Source organism: Phocoena sinus, chromosome 9, assembly GCF_008692025.1.
Source record: "Phocoena sinus isolate mPhoSin1 chromosome 9, mPhoSin1.pri, whole genome shotgun sequence".
NCBI lineage: Eukaryota > Metazoa > Chordata > Mammalia > Artiodactyla > Phocoenidae > Phocoena > Phocoena sinus.
The window spans coordinates 56,418,033-56,433,423 of NC_045771.1; the positions used below are offsets into that span (position 1 = coordinate 56,418,033).

The following is a 15,391-nucleotide window of genomic DNA, read 5'->3' on the forward strand; positions in this document are numbered from 1 at the left end:
TATTTAAATTACAGCATTTTTACTCTATCATCATCTACTTGGTTTTTAGATTAAAGAAAACATAAATTTTAAAAGTCATGTCATTACTAAGGTAATTGCCACATTTTTCCTTCTTATTTTATATATCCCAATACTATTTTAAGTGTTTCTTGAGACTGACTACGCTTTGTTTTTTTATTTCACTCTGTTTTTGCTTTAAAGTAAATTGACATATGGGGTACACTCCCTATTAGAATTGAGAGTTAAAATGTTTTATTATGTTTTGTTATTGCTGTTTAAACAGGCCTTTGTTGAAAATAATCCTGCCATTAAATGGTGTCCTACTCCAGGCTGTGAAAGAGCAGTCAGGCTAACAAAACAAGGGTCAAACACATCTGGGTCTGATACACTCAGCTTCCCCTTGCTCAGAGCCCCTGCTGTGGACTGTGGAAAAGGACACCTCTTCTGCTGGTCAGTAAAAGACAAGTTGAAATAGCCTAATCACCTTTCTGACAGTTTTTAAAGAGACTTTATACTTTGAATCAGGCCTTTAAATTGTAGTATTTTTGATGTCATTCTTATTCATTAAAAAATATGTAAAGAGTGGTGATAGTTTACATTTATTGTGTGCTTGATGTGTGCCAGCCACCTTGCCAAATATTTTCAAATATTGAATTCTAACAATGCTATGAACGGAGTGATATTATTATACCCATTTTACAGATATGGAAATTTAGGCACAGAGGAGTTGCCCAGGGTTATGCAGCTAGGAATTGGCAGAAATGGAATTAAAGCCCAGCTCTGTTTGGTGCTAGAGCCCATGCACTTGAACTTTAATACCAAATTACTCACCATAGATTAGAAAATGTTTAGAGTTTAACATCATTTCTTAAAGTAGAAGTCTCTAGCAGTGATTCTTAACCAGGCATGCCCAGAATTTAGTATTAAGACAGCTTTTCCAAATTTTCATTCTAGACCCCGACAAGAGATATTTTGATTTACTGGATTTTGGAGTGGGGCTTCAAAAAAAAAAAAGCTCTTATGTGATTCTAATGCACAGTACCAGTTAAGAACCAGTTTGTGTCTTATGTTTTATTTAATTTCTAGTGCCTGATAAATACTTAGTAAGTATGAACTGATGATAAATCAGTAATGGATAGGCCATGTAACTATGTATAGTCTCTTAACTGTATGTTTGTCTGACATCCGCGTTATACTTTATTCAATTATAATAACTGTTTTTGTTTTAGTTAATTAAGTGATCAGAAGAAGAAATAGTATTTGTTATGCTTTTTGCTCATTTCCAGATTTATCACATATGCAAGGAAATATTGTACTTGAGGTAGATATAAAACTCTAATCTTTACTCGTGCTTATCAGAAACCAAAATCAAACTGTAGCACTGCTAGATAGTAAAAAGGCAGTTATGGAAATATCCCTACCGTGAAAGGTCTATTTCTTAAGCCCATCATCATTATCATTAGCTAAAAATATCTCTTGAACTGCCAACCTATATATAGCACTGAATTCTAGGTCAGGTGTCAGCAAAGTAGTGTCTGCACCAATTTTTAAAAATAAAGTTTTATTAGAACACAGCCACACCCACTCATTGCCAGTTTGTTTACCTATTGTCTGTGGCTGCTTTCAGGCTATGACAGCATCGAGTAGTTGTGACAGAGACCATATGGCCTGCAAAACCCAAGATATTTACTACCTGGCCCTTTACAGAAAAAGCTTGCGAGGCTTCTGGCTAAGTGCTTGAATATAGTGATTAATGAAAGGAAAACCACATTTACTACTTTCATGGCTAAATCAGGTTTAGCAAGTAAAATAGCAACAAAATACTGAATAATAGATTATATCCACATGCCTTAAGATAATTTTTCAAAACATTTAAAAAGCAAATTCCTAATTTTTAGTTTTACGTGTTTTACTATTCGATGGTTGAGTCCTAATTCTACCTCACTATCCCACCAGAAGAGATAAGGATCCAGCAACAGAAATGAGAAGTGAGTTATTGAATACACACAAGCTTACTTGTTTGCATATAAATTTTCCTTAGATTAATATGAATCTACTTTATTAGTAAGAATATTAAAAGAAGAAAATAAAGGAGCTTCTTCTTTGAAGTTAGTTTCTTGAGAAACTTAAGCTCTAGTGCCTTAAAAGCACCCCATCTAGAATGGTACTAATTATGTACTATCCTTCAGAAAATCATTTTCTGAGCCCTCTGGTTCAGGTAAGCACCCCTGGATGAAAAAAGCTGATTAAGAGGATTGGTGGAGAGGCTACAAAAATGGAAAACATAGATTAGTAAAATGTATAGAAGATTAAGAAGGTGATAACATTTGCTAAGATCTGAGGATAATAAAGTTTTGAAAGGAAAGAAAAATCTGTGATTGGCATTGTCTTCTTAAACTCTGTGGTTTCTGTGGCCTAGCTTTTATTAGTTTTCACTGTAGATTAGCTTTTACTTTCTTGTATTCTTCCCCACCTCTCTTTGTATGCTGCAAGTAGTAAGTTTGGTTTGACTGAAAATACGGAAACTAATGGAAAAACCTACCAAGGTAGATTAGATTCTAAAAGCTATATATGCCAATAAACATATATGATGCTATAAACTGTACCTTTCTAGTCTAGTGTTTGGAGAAAATATGTCAGCTATTCTTTCTCACACCCCAAAATATCAGGCTGGTTATACTCAGTATCCATTGGAAACTATATGGCAAGATCACAGGCCCTGCTTGGAATTTTATCCCAGTTTAAGGGATCTGTGGATGACCACATGGATTTAAGATCACATTTGGTAATTATTTACTCCTTCTCCTATTATACGGGTGGTAGATAACTTAGCAAATAGTATCATCATTTTCTGACATAGAAATTCAGGACTTAACTTTATTACCTTTCATTTTTGAAATTCATTAAGCTATAGGATTGATATATGTAGGTATATGATATATGTATATTCTAGGATTTTTACATTGCTTCACCTCTCTAAGCATTAATTTGCAATTTTTGTTTTTACATAGCTTCCTACTCGTATTCGTATAGTATAAAAGCTTTGCCTATTAGTCAGAAATTCTAAGAAAAAAAGGAAATTCTAAGTAGAATTCTGCTGCCCTTACTTATCTAGTGTTTCAAAGAGAAAGAAAGTCTGCTTCATGCATAAAGAAGCTTTGCAAGAGAGATCTTTATAAAATAAAAGCATGTGATTCAGGGTTTTCTTCTTTCTTTCCCCCAAAAGTTCAAAAATATTTTCTAAAAATGATTGCAAAAACCACAAGAAATGCCAATAACAGTTTCTTCTTTTTAAGAACTACGTGTGACAGAATCAGTTGAGAGCTATCCCCAAGAGATGTCTGCTTGGATATAACTGAATATATTCATTGTTGGGAGGGAAGGTAGGAGTAGGCATTTTCCTTGCCACCACAGGATAGCCCCTTCTATTATAACTTGTTCACCAACAAGTTCTGTGCCCTTAATAACTGAACCTAGAATGCTTTTTCCCACTATCCTGTGTAATTACAGTTTGTCTGTCAGAGTATTTGCTACCAGTCGTTGGTGTCTTGGTTAAAGCTTTCTTCAGGAAATTAGTTTTCCAGTATCTGTAGAACATTCCAGTATCTTCATTATTTCTATCAGAATACTCTGTCTTCCTACACATGGCATAATCCAGATTATCAGTCACCTGTTACATCTGATAGCATTGTCATCACTGTACTGTACTTTGGAGAAGTTCAGGCTTATTTTCTCTGATGTGTTAGTTTTCAAAGATCTACTTTGAAAGATCTACTTTGTAGATGCTATCTACTTCTACTTTTAATCAATGCAATATTTTATTAATGTCTATTAAATTATCACTAAGTTACTAAGGAGCTGTATAAAACCACAGTTATGGAAAAGGTTTCCCAAATGCCAGATTTGGTAATAAGTCAGAAATTTAAGAAAATTAAGTTATTCTTTCCAGGTATTTAGTGATTTTTTAGGTATACAATTCAATGGCATTAAGTACCTTAACAGTGTTGTGCAACCATCACCTCTATCCATTTTAGAACATTTTTATCATCACAAATAAAAACTCCACAACTATTTAAGCAATAGCTCCCCATCCTCCCTCCCCGACCCCAGCTCCTGGTAACCATTATTCTACTTTGTCTCTATGAATTTCCCTATTCTAGATATTTAATATAAGTGGAGTCATACAATATTTGTCCTTTGGTGTCTGGCTTATCTCACTTAGCATAATGTCTTCAAAATTCATTACATGTTATAGCATGTATCAGAAGTTCATTCCTTTTTATGGCTAATATTCCATTGAGTGTATATAGCACATTTTGTTTATCCATTCATATGTCAGTGAACAGTTGAATTGTTGCCATCTTTTGGCTGTTGTGAATACTGTTATGAGCATTGGTGTAAAAGTTTAAGTCCTTGTTTTCAGTTCTGTTGAAACTATTTGAGGAACTACCAAAGTGTTTTTCATAACAGCTGCATCATTTTACATTCCTACCAGCCATGCTCAAGGGTTCCAGTTTTTCCACATCCTTCCCAGCACTTGTTATTTTCTGTTGTTTTTCAAAACTAGTAGCCATCCTAATGGATATGAAGTAGAATTGATACATTCTTAATATAGTGAAATGTTACCTCATAGTTAGTTAAGACTCTACCTGTCAGTTGGCATGTCTTCTTAACTTAAACTTTGTAAACAAGATCTTTGTTTAGGGACTTCCCTGGCGGTCCATTGGTTAAAACGCTGTGCTAAGTGTCCATCAGCGGATGAATGGATAAAGAAGATGTGGCACATATATACAATGGAATATTACTCAGCCATAAAAAGAAACGAAATTGAGCTATTTGTAATGAGGTGGATGGACCTAGAGTCTGTCATACAGAGTGAAGTAAGTCAGAAAGAGAAAGACAAATACCGTATGCTAACACGTATATATGGAATTTAAGAAAAAAAATGTCATGAAGAACTTAGGGGTAAGACAGGAATAAAGACACAGACCTACTAGAGAATGGACTTGAGGATATGGGGAGGGGGAAGGGTAAGCTGTGACAAAGCGAGAGAGTGGCATGGACATATATACACTACCAAACGTAAACTAGATAGCTAGTGGGAAGCAGCCGCATAGCACAGGGAGATCAGCTCGGTGTTTTGTGACCACCTAGAGGGGTGGGATAGGGAGGTTGGGAGGGAGGGAGATGCAAGAGGGAAGAGATATGGGAACATATGTATATGTATAACTGATTCACTTTGTTCTAAAGCAGAAACTAACACACCATTGTAAAGCAATTATACTCCAATAAAGATGTAAAAAAAAAAAACAAAAACACTGTGCTTCCACTGTAGGGGGCGCAGGTTCCATCCCTGGTCAGGGAACTAAGATCCTACATGCCTCTTGGCCAAGAAAAAAGAAAAATTAAGAAAAAGAAAAGATCTTTGTTTAAAATGAGACTGGTGATGATGATGTGATGATGATGATGACACCCATAGATTGGGTTTTTCTTTGCCCAAAATGACGTTTTGTTATTAACTAGAATGATTAGCTTTGTGCTACAGAATATAATGTCATATTGAATTAAATAATTCGTAAAGGCTCTAAGTCATTTTTGTTTTTTAAATTTTATTTATTATTTATTTATTTGGCTGCGCTGCGTCTTAGTTGCAGCATGCGGGATCTGTAGTTGCGGCATGAGGGATCTTTTAGCTGTGGCATGTGGGATCTAGTTCCCTGACCAGGGATCAAACCTGGGCCCCCTGCATTGGGAGCACAGAGTCTTAGCCAGTGGACCCCCAGGGAAGTCCCTAATGTTTGACTTTTATATACTTATAGAAAGAATATATAATTAAGTTACAAATAATATATTGCTACAGTTTTAATTATTTAAATAAAAATTTGCCAAATTCCAATAAGACAGAAAATTGGAATTTATCAAACTTGAAAGTAAGTTAGATTGCCCTTGCTGTTACTTGGGGATTCAGAGGTAAAAGTAATGACAAGAATGTGATGTAAAATAGTACTTCCCAAACTTTAAAATGTGGAAGGGTCATATGGTGATTTTGATAAAATGCAGATTCTAATCAGTAGGTCTCATGGGGCCTGCTCTTCTGCATGTTTAACAAGCTCCTGAGTAATGGCAATGCTGCTGGGCAGGGGAACACCCATTGAACTGCAAGAATTTAAACTATTAGTGAGACAGAACCCAATTGATAAAAAATACTTTACAGCTCTTAAGGCATGAGAGGCTAAATTATAAATATTAGGTAATCTATTTGGAACTTTTTAAAATGTGTGAATAAATGTACTGATGAAAGAAAATCTGTCCTAGTGGTATTGAGCTTTAGAATCATGCTTCCAGTTCCTCTATTGAAATGCTTCATCTCTCAGTAGTCACTGTGCCTCAGTGTTCTCAACTTTACATTTGGAACAGTACTTCCCACCTGTGCTTTTACCTTGATGTTGATGAAGGACACTTTTAAATTGCCTTTTCCACGTTTTCCTCTTTAGGGAGTGCCTTGGTGAAGCCCATGAGCCTTGTGACTGCCAAACATGGAAAAATTGGCTACAAAAAATAACTGAAATGAAACCAGAAGAACGTAAGAGGAATTTTAGATAGCTACATATTTTATAATAGCATTCAAAAGATAACGTGGTTTTATTTCTTAGAGTCTTCATTTAAAAATGAAGTTTTAAGTTTTCAAGTTTGTTAATGCGAGAGCCCGCCTTTTTAACCCCTCTAACCAACATCCTTTTGGAGATCCCGGGGTGGGGAAAGCATAGACAGGTTCCATGTTTCTAACGGACTTATTAGGACTCCAGGGTAAACAGGGGTCACATTTAAGTTCTGCTCCTATAGTCCTTCCCTTTTATCCTGGGGTGGGCTAACTAGCTTTTCTGTACTTCATGAGAAGAAATGTATGATCTGTACTGAGAGGAAGCTTCTTATTTCCTTGGAAACTTACAGTGGAGGATAAGGCAAGTTAATTTCTTGCTCTTATGTGGTTCTGTAGATTTACTTACATTAAATGCCATGTCTATAACTAATTTTTACTGAGATGTCTATAAATATATTACTTCTGTTAATCCTCACACAAATGCTATGAGATTGATGCTGGTTGTCCCATTGTACAGATAGGAAGCTAACAGATTGGATTGAGTGACACAGGGGAAACAGAATGGGTTTGAATTAGCCTTCCTAATAGCAATTCCCATGTTTGACAAGTAAATATATCTGCTTTGCCATAATTTCTCACCTCCTGAAGTAAATATATTATGACAACTGTCATAAAATTAATATAAATGAAAACTAATTTGGTGGTTTTTAACATTTTAAAGAATGGTGTTAGTTTGAAGTATTGCAGATGAGGATTAAGAATTCACAAACTTCGTCTACACTTATTATGGGCAAAGCACATAATAAAGATGATGCCAGCCTTCAAAGAGTACAGAGGCTAGAAGGGAAGCAGATAATTACAGTATCATATGTTAACTAACACAGTTGGATAAAGATGAGAATACAAAAACAGAAACAACTAACTCAGATTGGGGACAGAGGATGTTAAGGAATCTTCCTGACAGCAGCAAGATATGAGTTGGGTTTCAGCATATCCACAGAAGCAGAGATGTGGTGGGTAATGTCAGCAGCTGAAGTGACACTGGGAGAGACTGGCTGGCAGCCATGAGTCCCTAAAGGCTTGTATTATATTGGGCAATATACCATTGCCCAAGAGATTATTCTCAGCAGTTTATATTCACAAGATCGATTTTGTATACTGATTCGGGGTTATTCAGATCCATGGAAAAGACACTACTTAGGTAAACCAGAATACCAGTTTATTCATTGACAATGAGGGCGATCCCTTTCACATGATGAGAAGGCTCATGTCCTTTAAATGGGAGCAAAGGGAAGTGGATAATTTTAGGATATTTTTTAGTGAGGGCTGATTAATCATTTCTGTCCTGAACATTCATCATTCAGTCAACAAATATTTTTTGAGTACCTGCTTCCCAAATCAAAAAGATTTGTATAGATTGTTCTTGTTCCCCAGGTTCATTGTATCTCTCTCTTGAATACCAGATAGAGCTTGCCATTGCTCTCTGGATACCCACCCATTAGCCCTATCTGTGTATGGGTATGTCTATGTGTGTGAGTTCCATAAAGAGATTAATACCATTACCCTGCAACACCTTTAAACATGACAAGACGACTGGATTTTGTTTTCTTCTCCTGCTTCTGACACCTAGAAACATCTATATTTCTATTAGAGATGGCTTGCTATTGCCCACCTACCTGCATTTCTTTATACATTCTGTGGAGTTTAAAATTATGGTCCAGGGGAGACATTTGTGAGAGATGAGGCTGGAAAGGTAGGTGTTGCCAGATTGTGAGGGTTCTTGCCAAATTGTCTGAATTTTTCCTATTAACAGAATAAGCCAATGATTATATTTTCTGTGAAATGATAGTTAATTTATAAAAATTTAAGACCAGTTTTTTTCATAGTACATACTCAGTAATGGTTATTGAATGAAATTCAGTAGTCTTTTAAGAATTCAGTCTTTAAAAGCAACTTTGTTTTCACTTGAGCACATGTTGATTCTACTAATAGATCTGAGATTTTTATACTGTAATACGTGATTAAATGAAGTTAATTTTTCTTACAAAGAGACCTAAAAGCACACTAGATTATTAAGGAAAGAAGATCAAGCTATATTAGACATGCATCTGAAGTGAAGAGTTTGGAAGTCAGTAGGGATAGAGAAGACTCACCAGGTAGATTGAAGGGAGTTTGGGTATTGCAGGTATTGAGAAAAGTATGTACAAAGGGCAGATGTATGAAATGAGCATGTTCAGAGCACAAGTAGTAAAGGCATTTCTTCCCGTTCAAGTTTTTGTTGTACTAAGGTTATTTTCTGAACATGATTTACTTCATGTAATCCTCTAGAATGCAGTCAGAAACTAGCATTCTCTCCAAGGGTAGGAGAATAAAACTGTTAATGTTGCAGGCCACACAGCTGCTTTGTTTTAATGGCTTTGTGCTTTATTTATTATAACAATGGACAATAAAGGTCATAAGAATATGTTGGAGACTCTGAGCTAAAAATAATGTTGATGCTAAAGGGAGGAGAAAGGCCACTACTTTAAACAAAAATTAGACACTGTACTTAGTGATTAGGTTTTATAGCAGTACCCTTTGTAAACAGCATTACCTTCACAGCTGACCTTCATGGCCATTAAGTATAGTATGTTCCTTCTGAAACTCCTGTTCTCCACCAAATTATCTGAGCATGCTCTGCACCACACCCTAATCAAACCATCTTCTACCAAGTGGCCTTAGAAATGGAGTGCAGTCTGAGCAGTTTGTTGCTGCTATTGTTTCTCTCTGCTATGTGGAATTGAAAACCAGTGCTTTACAGTCCGGCAGTAGCTGCTGTTCTGTTGTTCACACAAACTTAAGTCGGTAGGCACCCAGGGTTCCTTGCAGCAAGACACCCCCTGCCTCCACTCCTCCACTGCTAGGCTCCATCAAAGGGCTGTTGCTGGTGCTCATCTCTTCCAGTTCATATGCAGAGCCAGTTCCCATGGGTCAGACAGCCCAAACCTTTGTCACCTTTCCTCTCCAGGGATTTAAATCTGGGGGTTGAGTAACTTTTTCTTTTAAACTTCAAAACTTCTGATTTCTCCCCTGCTTTCAACAGTAGGGCTAACCTGTTACCCAACCCTTCCTAGAATATCTGCATATAATGAGGGTCTTAACTGAATGGACTACTCTTAAGGATTTCAAAGTGATTTTCAGACATCTCTTTCAGTAAAGAAAAGATAGAACTTCCCTATGTACTTGAAGTTAGAAAACAAACTTCATTACTGTCATTCTTGCAGGAAAAAATAATTTTTTAATTATGTGTTTACCACTCTCTCCAGCCCCTAAATCTCTACATGCGTGGTGGTGGAGATTTATAGAACATAAAATGTAAAAGTTAGAGTCTTTAAAAACCCTGGCATTCTTTAAGAGTGCAGATCTCAAATTAAAGTAGAATAAACAGAGTTTAAGATGATGAAGAGTATAAGGTTAGTGTGGGGATAGAGGGTGGGAGGACCTTACCAGTAGTTAGTGGCCAAATCATGAAGGGCTTTGTATTCTTTGCTAAAACAGTTTGATTTTATCTTGTAGTCAATGGGGAGCAATTAGAAGATTTAAAGATTTGTATTTTTAAAAGATCACTTTATAGAGGCAATATAGTGTGGGTTGTGAGGGTCGGGGGAGAAGGATCTGGGAGCTAGGTTGGTTTCTGTGTTTTAATTGTCTGGGAAGAAGGTGTGGACGATCCTAGCTAAAGCAATAAGAAGTGGGAATGGAGAGAAGATGGATATGAAAGAGGAAGAGATAGAATAAATGGGACACAGTAGATGAGGGAAAGAGGAAGGTGTCCAAGATCATGGTCTTCCTGGATCTATTCTGGGTAGAAGATCATATCATTTAACAGGACAGGAGATAGAGAAAGGAGCAGATTTGGGGGAAATGATGAATTTACTTTCAGACATGTCATTGGATTCATTTTTATTTTGTCTTAAATAATCATGGGTAAAAACTTTGCCATAGACCCTAATAGGAAAATAAGTATATATTTAAAATTGAGAGACAGCCTGCAAAGAAAACTTTGAGTGTTTTTGCCATCTGGAGTTGTACACTAAATCATTTATTTCTGTATTTGTGCTTTATATCCCAAAGTTGTGGGAGTTAGTGAAGCTTATGAGGATGCTGCCAACTGTCTCTGGTTGTTAACTAACTCCAAGCCTTGTGCTAACTGTAAGTCTCCAATACAGAAGAATGAGGGATGCAATCACATGCAGTGTGCTAAGGTAAGTTAAAGAGGATTGTACAATACATGCTTTGCAATTAGAACCTTCATTTGATTGTGAATCCAAAGAAGAAATGCTGTAAGCATAGGTATCTTATTGACTTTCAGATGGATTCTAGAAGATTGTATTCTACATTCTTTGTTAAATAACATAAATGTTGGTTTATATTACTAAATTTTACAATCATGATGAATGTTAAAAATAAAGGTAAGGATTCAGTGGTACTTGGCCAGATCAGAAATGCCTGAGTCCTTCCCTCCCAGTCACCCACTCCCCCAGTGAGGATTCTGAGAGAGTTTTGTGTATATATAAATAATGTTAAATGATCGAGTGCTACCTTACATAGATCTCTTGAAAAGCTGATTTTGGAGCACACAGCATAGTCTCAAGGTCCAAGTCAGGCCCCAAGCAATCCCCATAAGTCCAAATTTAAATCCTGGTGTCTATATAAGAAAGGTGCCCGAAACAGTGGGCAGAGACTTTAGGTTTGCTAATGAAATCATCAATTAAATAAGTAACTCATTACTATATTGAAAATGAAAATGTCACTTGGCTAAAAATTATTATAAATAATTACTGTTAGAAGGCTACCTTCCTGACCTAGATTGCATAGAAAGAAACTACCATATTTAAAACAAATATTCTGGAATTAAGTTAATAATATTTTATTAATCCATGCCTACATTTATGAACATTTTTGCTTAACTGTAATATCTCAGTTTTTTTCCTTTTCCTTGGGAATACCATGTATATAAAAATAATTATTTAAAATTATTGAGAGAAGAGCAATATAATTTTTCTAATTTAGGATGTGAAAGAAACCCACATAGTTAAGATTTCAGTAAAATACATCAATATCTTCTCTTTAAGTACTTCTTAATTTTTTACCTTGAAGCTAATGATCATTATTATTATGACTTCAAAAATAATGACAGTTACCAGATGATTTTATATTATAATAAATTAACATGAATGAATTGTCTTAGTGAGACAGTAATGATTTCCTAAGAAGAAAAACTTAGTAGTGTTCTGAGTAAAATGCTCAGAATTGCTTATTAGTTTAGCTGATCAGGCCAAAATGATTTCATTTATATGCAGTCCTATCTCCAACATCCATATTAGTTTTTTCTTGGACAGTCTGATATAGGCTACATAGATGTGTAAAAAAAAAATACATGTTGACCATAAAAATCAGCAGTTGGGCTACTAATAAAAGGGCGGGATCCAACATTACCTTTATTTCAGTCATAGCACCTACCAGCAGTAAGTAGTTGATGGATATGTATTGAGTGAATGAATATTTTCATGAATTAATCAGGCTAATGATGTAAGGTAATTTATCTTAAACAGATTTTGCTTAAACTTCTTTTGCATATAAAAGAAATATTTACTTACATACTATGTAAATGTAGTCTTAGTTAACCATCTGAAGTATTTGCATTGAACAAAGGAAACTGATGAGTAATTCTCATGACATAAAAGGAGACATCTAGGAAGTGAAAGTGTTTATACTTTTATAGTTTTTTTAAAATGTGGGACAACAGGTAATATGTAATTGAATCTATTTTCTAACACAATGACTAAATCATAATATACCTTTATTAATGCTTCAATATTGATTATTACTCATTAGATAGTTTTTACTTTCTGGAATCAAATTGTTAAACATTTTAAAAGAATGACAGGTTTGGCCCTATAAAAATAAATTCATTTATTTTAAAAACTCTCTTTATTCATTTCCCTTTAGATAATTTTCAGGAAGCTATTTAAATATTGCATCCTTACACATTTTAAATCACTTATAGTAATTTATTGATCTGGCTCTGTGGAAAACTATGCTGCAACTAAAAAATAAAAAATTATTAAAGTTCTATATTCTTTTTCTTATCATAGAATGTAAAATTTTGCTGTTTGTAGAAAGTTTTGCCACTAATTTTGAGAGATCAATGGAGCTGTACTGAAGGGTACTTGGATCAAATCAGGCACAAGGTTTGCTTTTAGCAGGCAACAAAAGAACTTGCATACTGTCAGAACCTTGAAACAAATACACAATTTATTGTGTAAGTACATGTTTGTGAAGGGCTAAATGAGGACAGAGACTTTAATTCAGCTCTCTGTTCGTGACGTACCAGGTAGAGAAAAAATTAATGAAGATAAGACTTGACATAATGACTAAGGTATTATCTGATTACTATATATTCAGACTCTGTATCCTGAAAAGATGGACTCATGCCATATTTTCAAGTACCCATGGAACATTCACCAAAAAAATTAACCATTGATCATCAAAGAAAATCTAAATAATTATCCAGAAAATAGAGTGGTGTAATCAACATTCTCTGATCATAATGGAATAAAATAGAAATGAATAATAAAGTTACTAAAAGCCTTTTCATTTGGAAATTTAAAATCTCTCAAACAACTCGTGAGTAAAAATAAAATGGAAATTAAAGAATTTCTATAGATAACTACTTTTTCAGAACCTGAGGGCTATATTTAAAGCAATTCAGAAATGTGCATAGCCTTATTCACTTAAAATGATACAAAATAAGGAATGAATTAAGGATATGACTCAAGAAATACAAGCTTGAAAACAAGGAAGAAGAATTTTTTTAAATCAGAAATCAGTGAGTCAAAAACTGAAAAACAATACAACTAATAAATAAATCCAAAAGTGGTTTTCTGAAGGAAAAAAAATAAGATAAACCACAAAGCTTGCAATAAGAAAAATGTGGGGGTGAGGGAGTTCAAATACACAATATAAGAAATAAGGGGACTGGGACTTCCCTGGTGGTGCAGTGGTAAAGAATCCACCTGGCAATTCAGGGGACACGGGTTCAGTCCCTGGTCTGGGAAGATCCCACATGCCACGGAGCACCTAAGCCTGTGTGCCACAACTACTGAGCCTGCGTTCTAGAGCCCATGAGCCACAACTGCTGAAGCCCGCATGCCACAACTACTGAAGCCCGCACACATAGAGCCCGTGCTCCACAACAAGAGAAGCCACCGCAATGAGAAGCCCACACACCGCAACAAAGAGTAGCCCTCCGCTGGCTGCAGCTAGAGAAAGCCCGTGTGCAGCAACGAAGACCCAAGGCAGCCATAAATAAATAAATAAATTTTAAAAAGGGGACTAATCAATGAACAAAGCAAAGTAAAATAATAATAAGAGATAACTTTGCTCAACTCTTGCAGATAAATTTGAACTTGGTTTTGAAATGGACTGATTTTCCAAGAAAATATAATTCATTGAAACTAACTCTAGAAGAAATATCCAAACAAACTCACTCCATAGAAGAAAGAGTTTTTCAGTGATCTCTCCTTTAAAAGCAATAGGTGGGGGCTTCCCTGGTGGCGCAGTGGTTGAGAGTCCGCCTGCCGATGCAGGGGACATGGGTTCGTGCCCCGGTCCGGGAAGATCCCACATGCCGTGGAGCGGCTGGGCCCTTGAGCCGTGGCCACTGAGCCGTCGCGTCCGGAGCCTGTGGTCCGCAACGGGAGAGGCCACAACAGTGAGAGGCCCACGTACCACAAAAAATATATATATATATATATATATAAAAGCAATAGGCCCTAACAGTTTCACAATAGAGTTTTATCAAAGCTTTAAAGAATAGGTAACTCCAATGTGATTCAGACAGTTTCCAGGACAAAAAGAAAAAAAAGAAAATGGAAACTTTCAAATTATTATTATAAACTGAGTAGAACCTTGATACCAGCACTTGACAAGATTATAAAAATTAAAACTGTAGATCTGTCTTATTTATGAAGAAGAATGCATGAGTCCTAAATAAGATATTGGAGGGGAAAATACAGATATTAGCAAATGTAATCTAGCAGAGTGCATTAGAAGAATAATTGAATATCGATTATATTTCAATGAAAAACATGTTTTTAATTTTAAAAAAAGACTGATTAATCATGTGGGGTTTATTCCAGGAATACAAGAATGGTTTGATATTTAGAAAGCTATTACTGTACCTCATTTTAGTGGTAGATACAAAAAGAAAAACCATGTAAATTTTCTGTAGATGCCAAAAAGGCCTTTGACAAAAACTCAACAACCATTCTTTATAAGACACACAAAGAAATAGGAATAGATAGGTTCTTCCTTTTATCGCAATAGCATGATAAAAATAAATCTATCTTAGTCCAAAAGTTAGCATGATATTTAGTGGGGAAACTAGAGGTACTCTCACTAAAATTGAGAACAATATAAAGATACTCCCCATCACAAATATTATTAACATTGGACTGGAGATACCAGTCAACATAATTTGACAATGAAAAGAAATTGGGGATATAAAAATTAGAAATGAGGTGGGAAAATTGTCATTTTTTACAGCCAGCATGATTGTATACCTAGAAAGCCCACAAGAATCAACTGAAAAACTATTGCAAACAATAAAAATTCAATTAACTAGCAGGGTACAAAAGTAATATGCAGAGAGTAATAGCCTTCACGTGTGCCAGTAACATTCAGACAGAATATATACTGAAAAAGAAGACCTCATTTATCTAGAAAGAAACTTAAGAAATGGATAAG

General features: G+C 35.4%; 1 protein-coding gene across 6 annotated transcripts in view; it reads left to right on the forward strand.

The window, feature by feature from the left end:
- ANKIB1 (ankyrin repeat and IBR domain containing 1) overlaps nucleotides 1-15,391 on the forward strand; it is a 103,866-nt gene that overhangs the window by 71,457 nt on the left and 17,018 nt on the right. For all 6 annotated transcript variants that reach the window (XM_032642438.1, XM_032642439.1, XM_032642435.1 and 3 more), the window contains 3 exons: nucleotides 284-450; nucleotides 6,495-6,583; nucleotides 10,715-10,845. In XM_032642438.1, coding sequence (XP_032498329.1) covers nucleotides 284-450; nucleotides 6,495-6,583; nucleotides 10,715-10,845 — 387 coding nt within the window. The remainder of the gene's footprint in view (nucleotides 1-283; nucleotides 451-6,494; nucleotides 6,584-10,714; nucleotides 10,846-15,391) is intronic.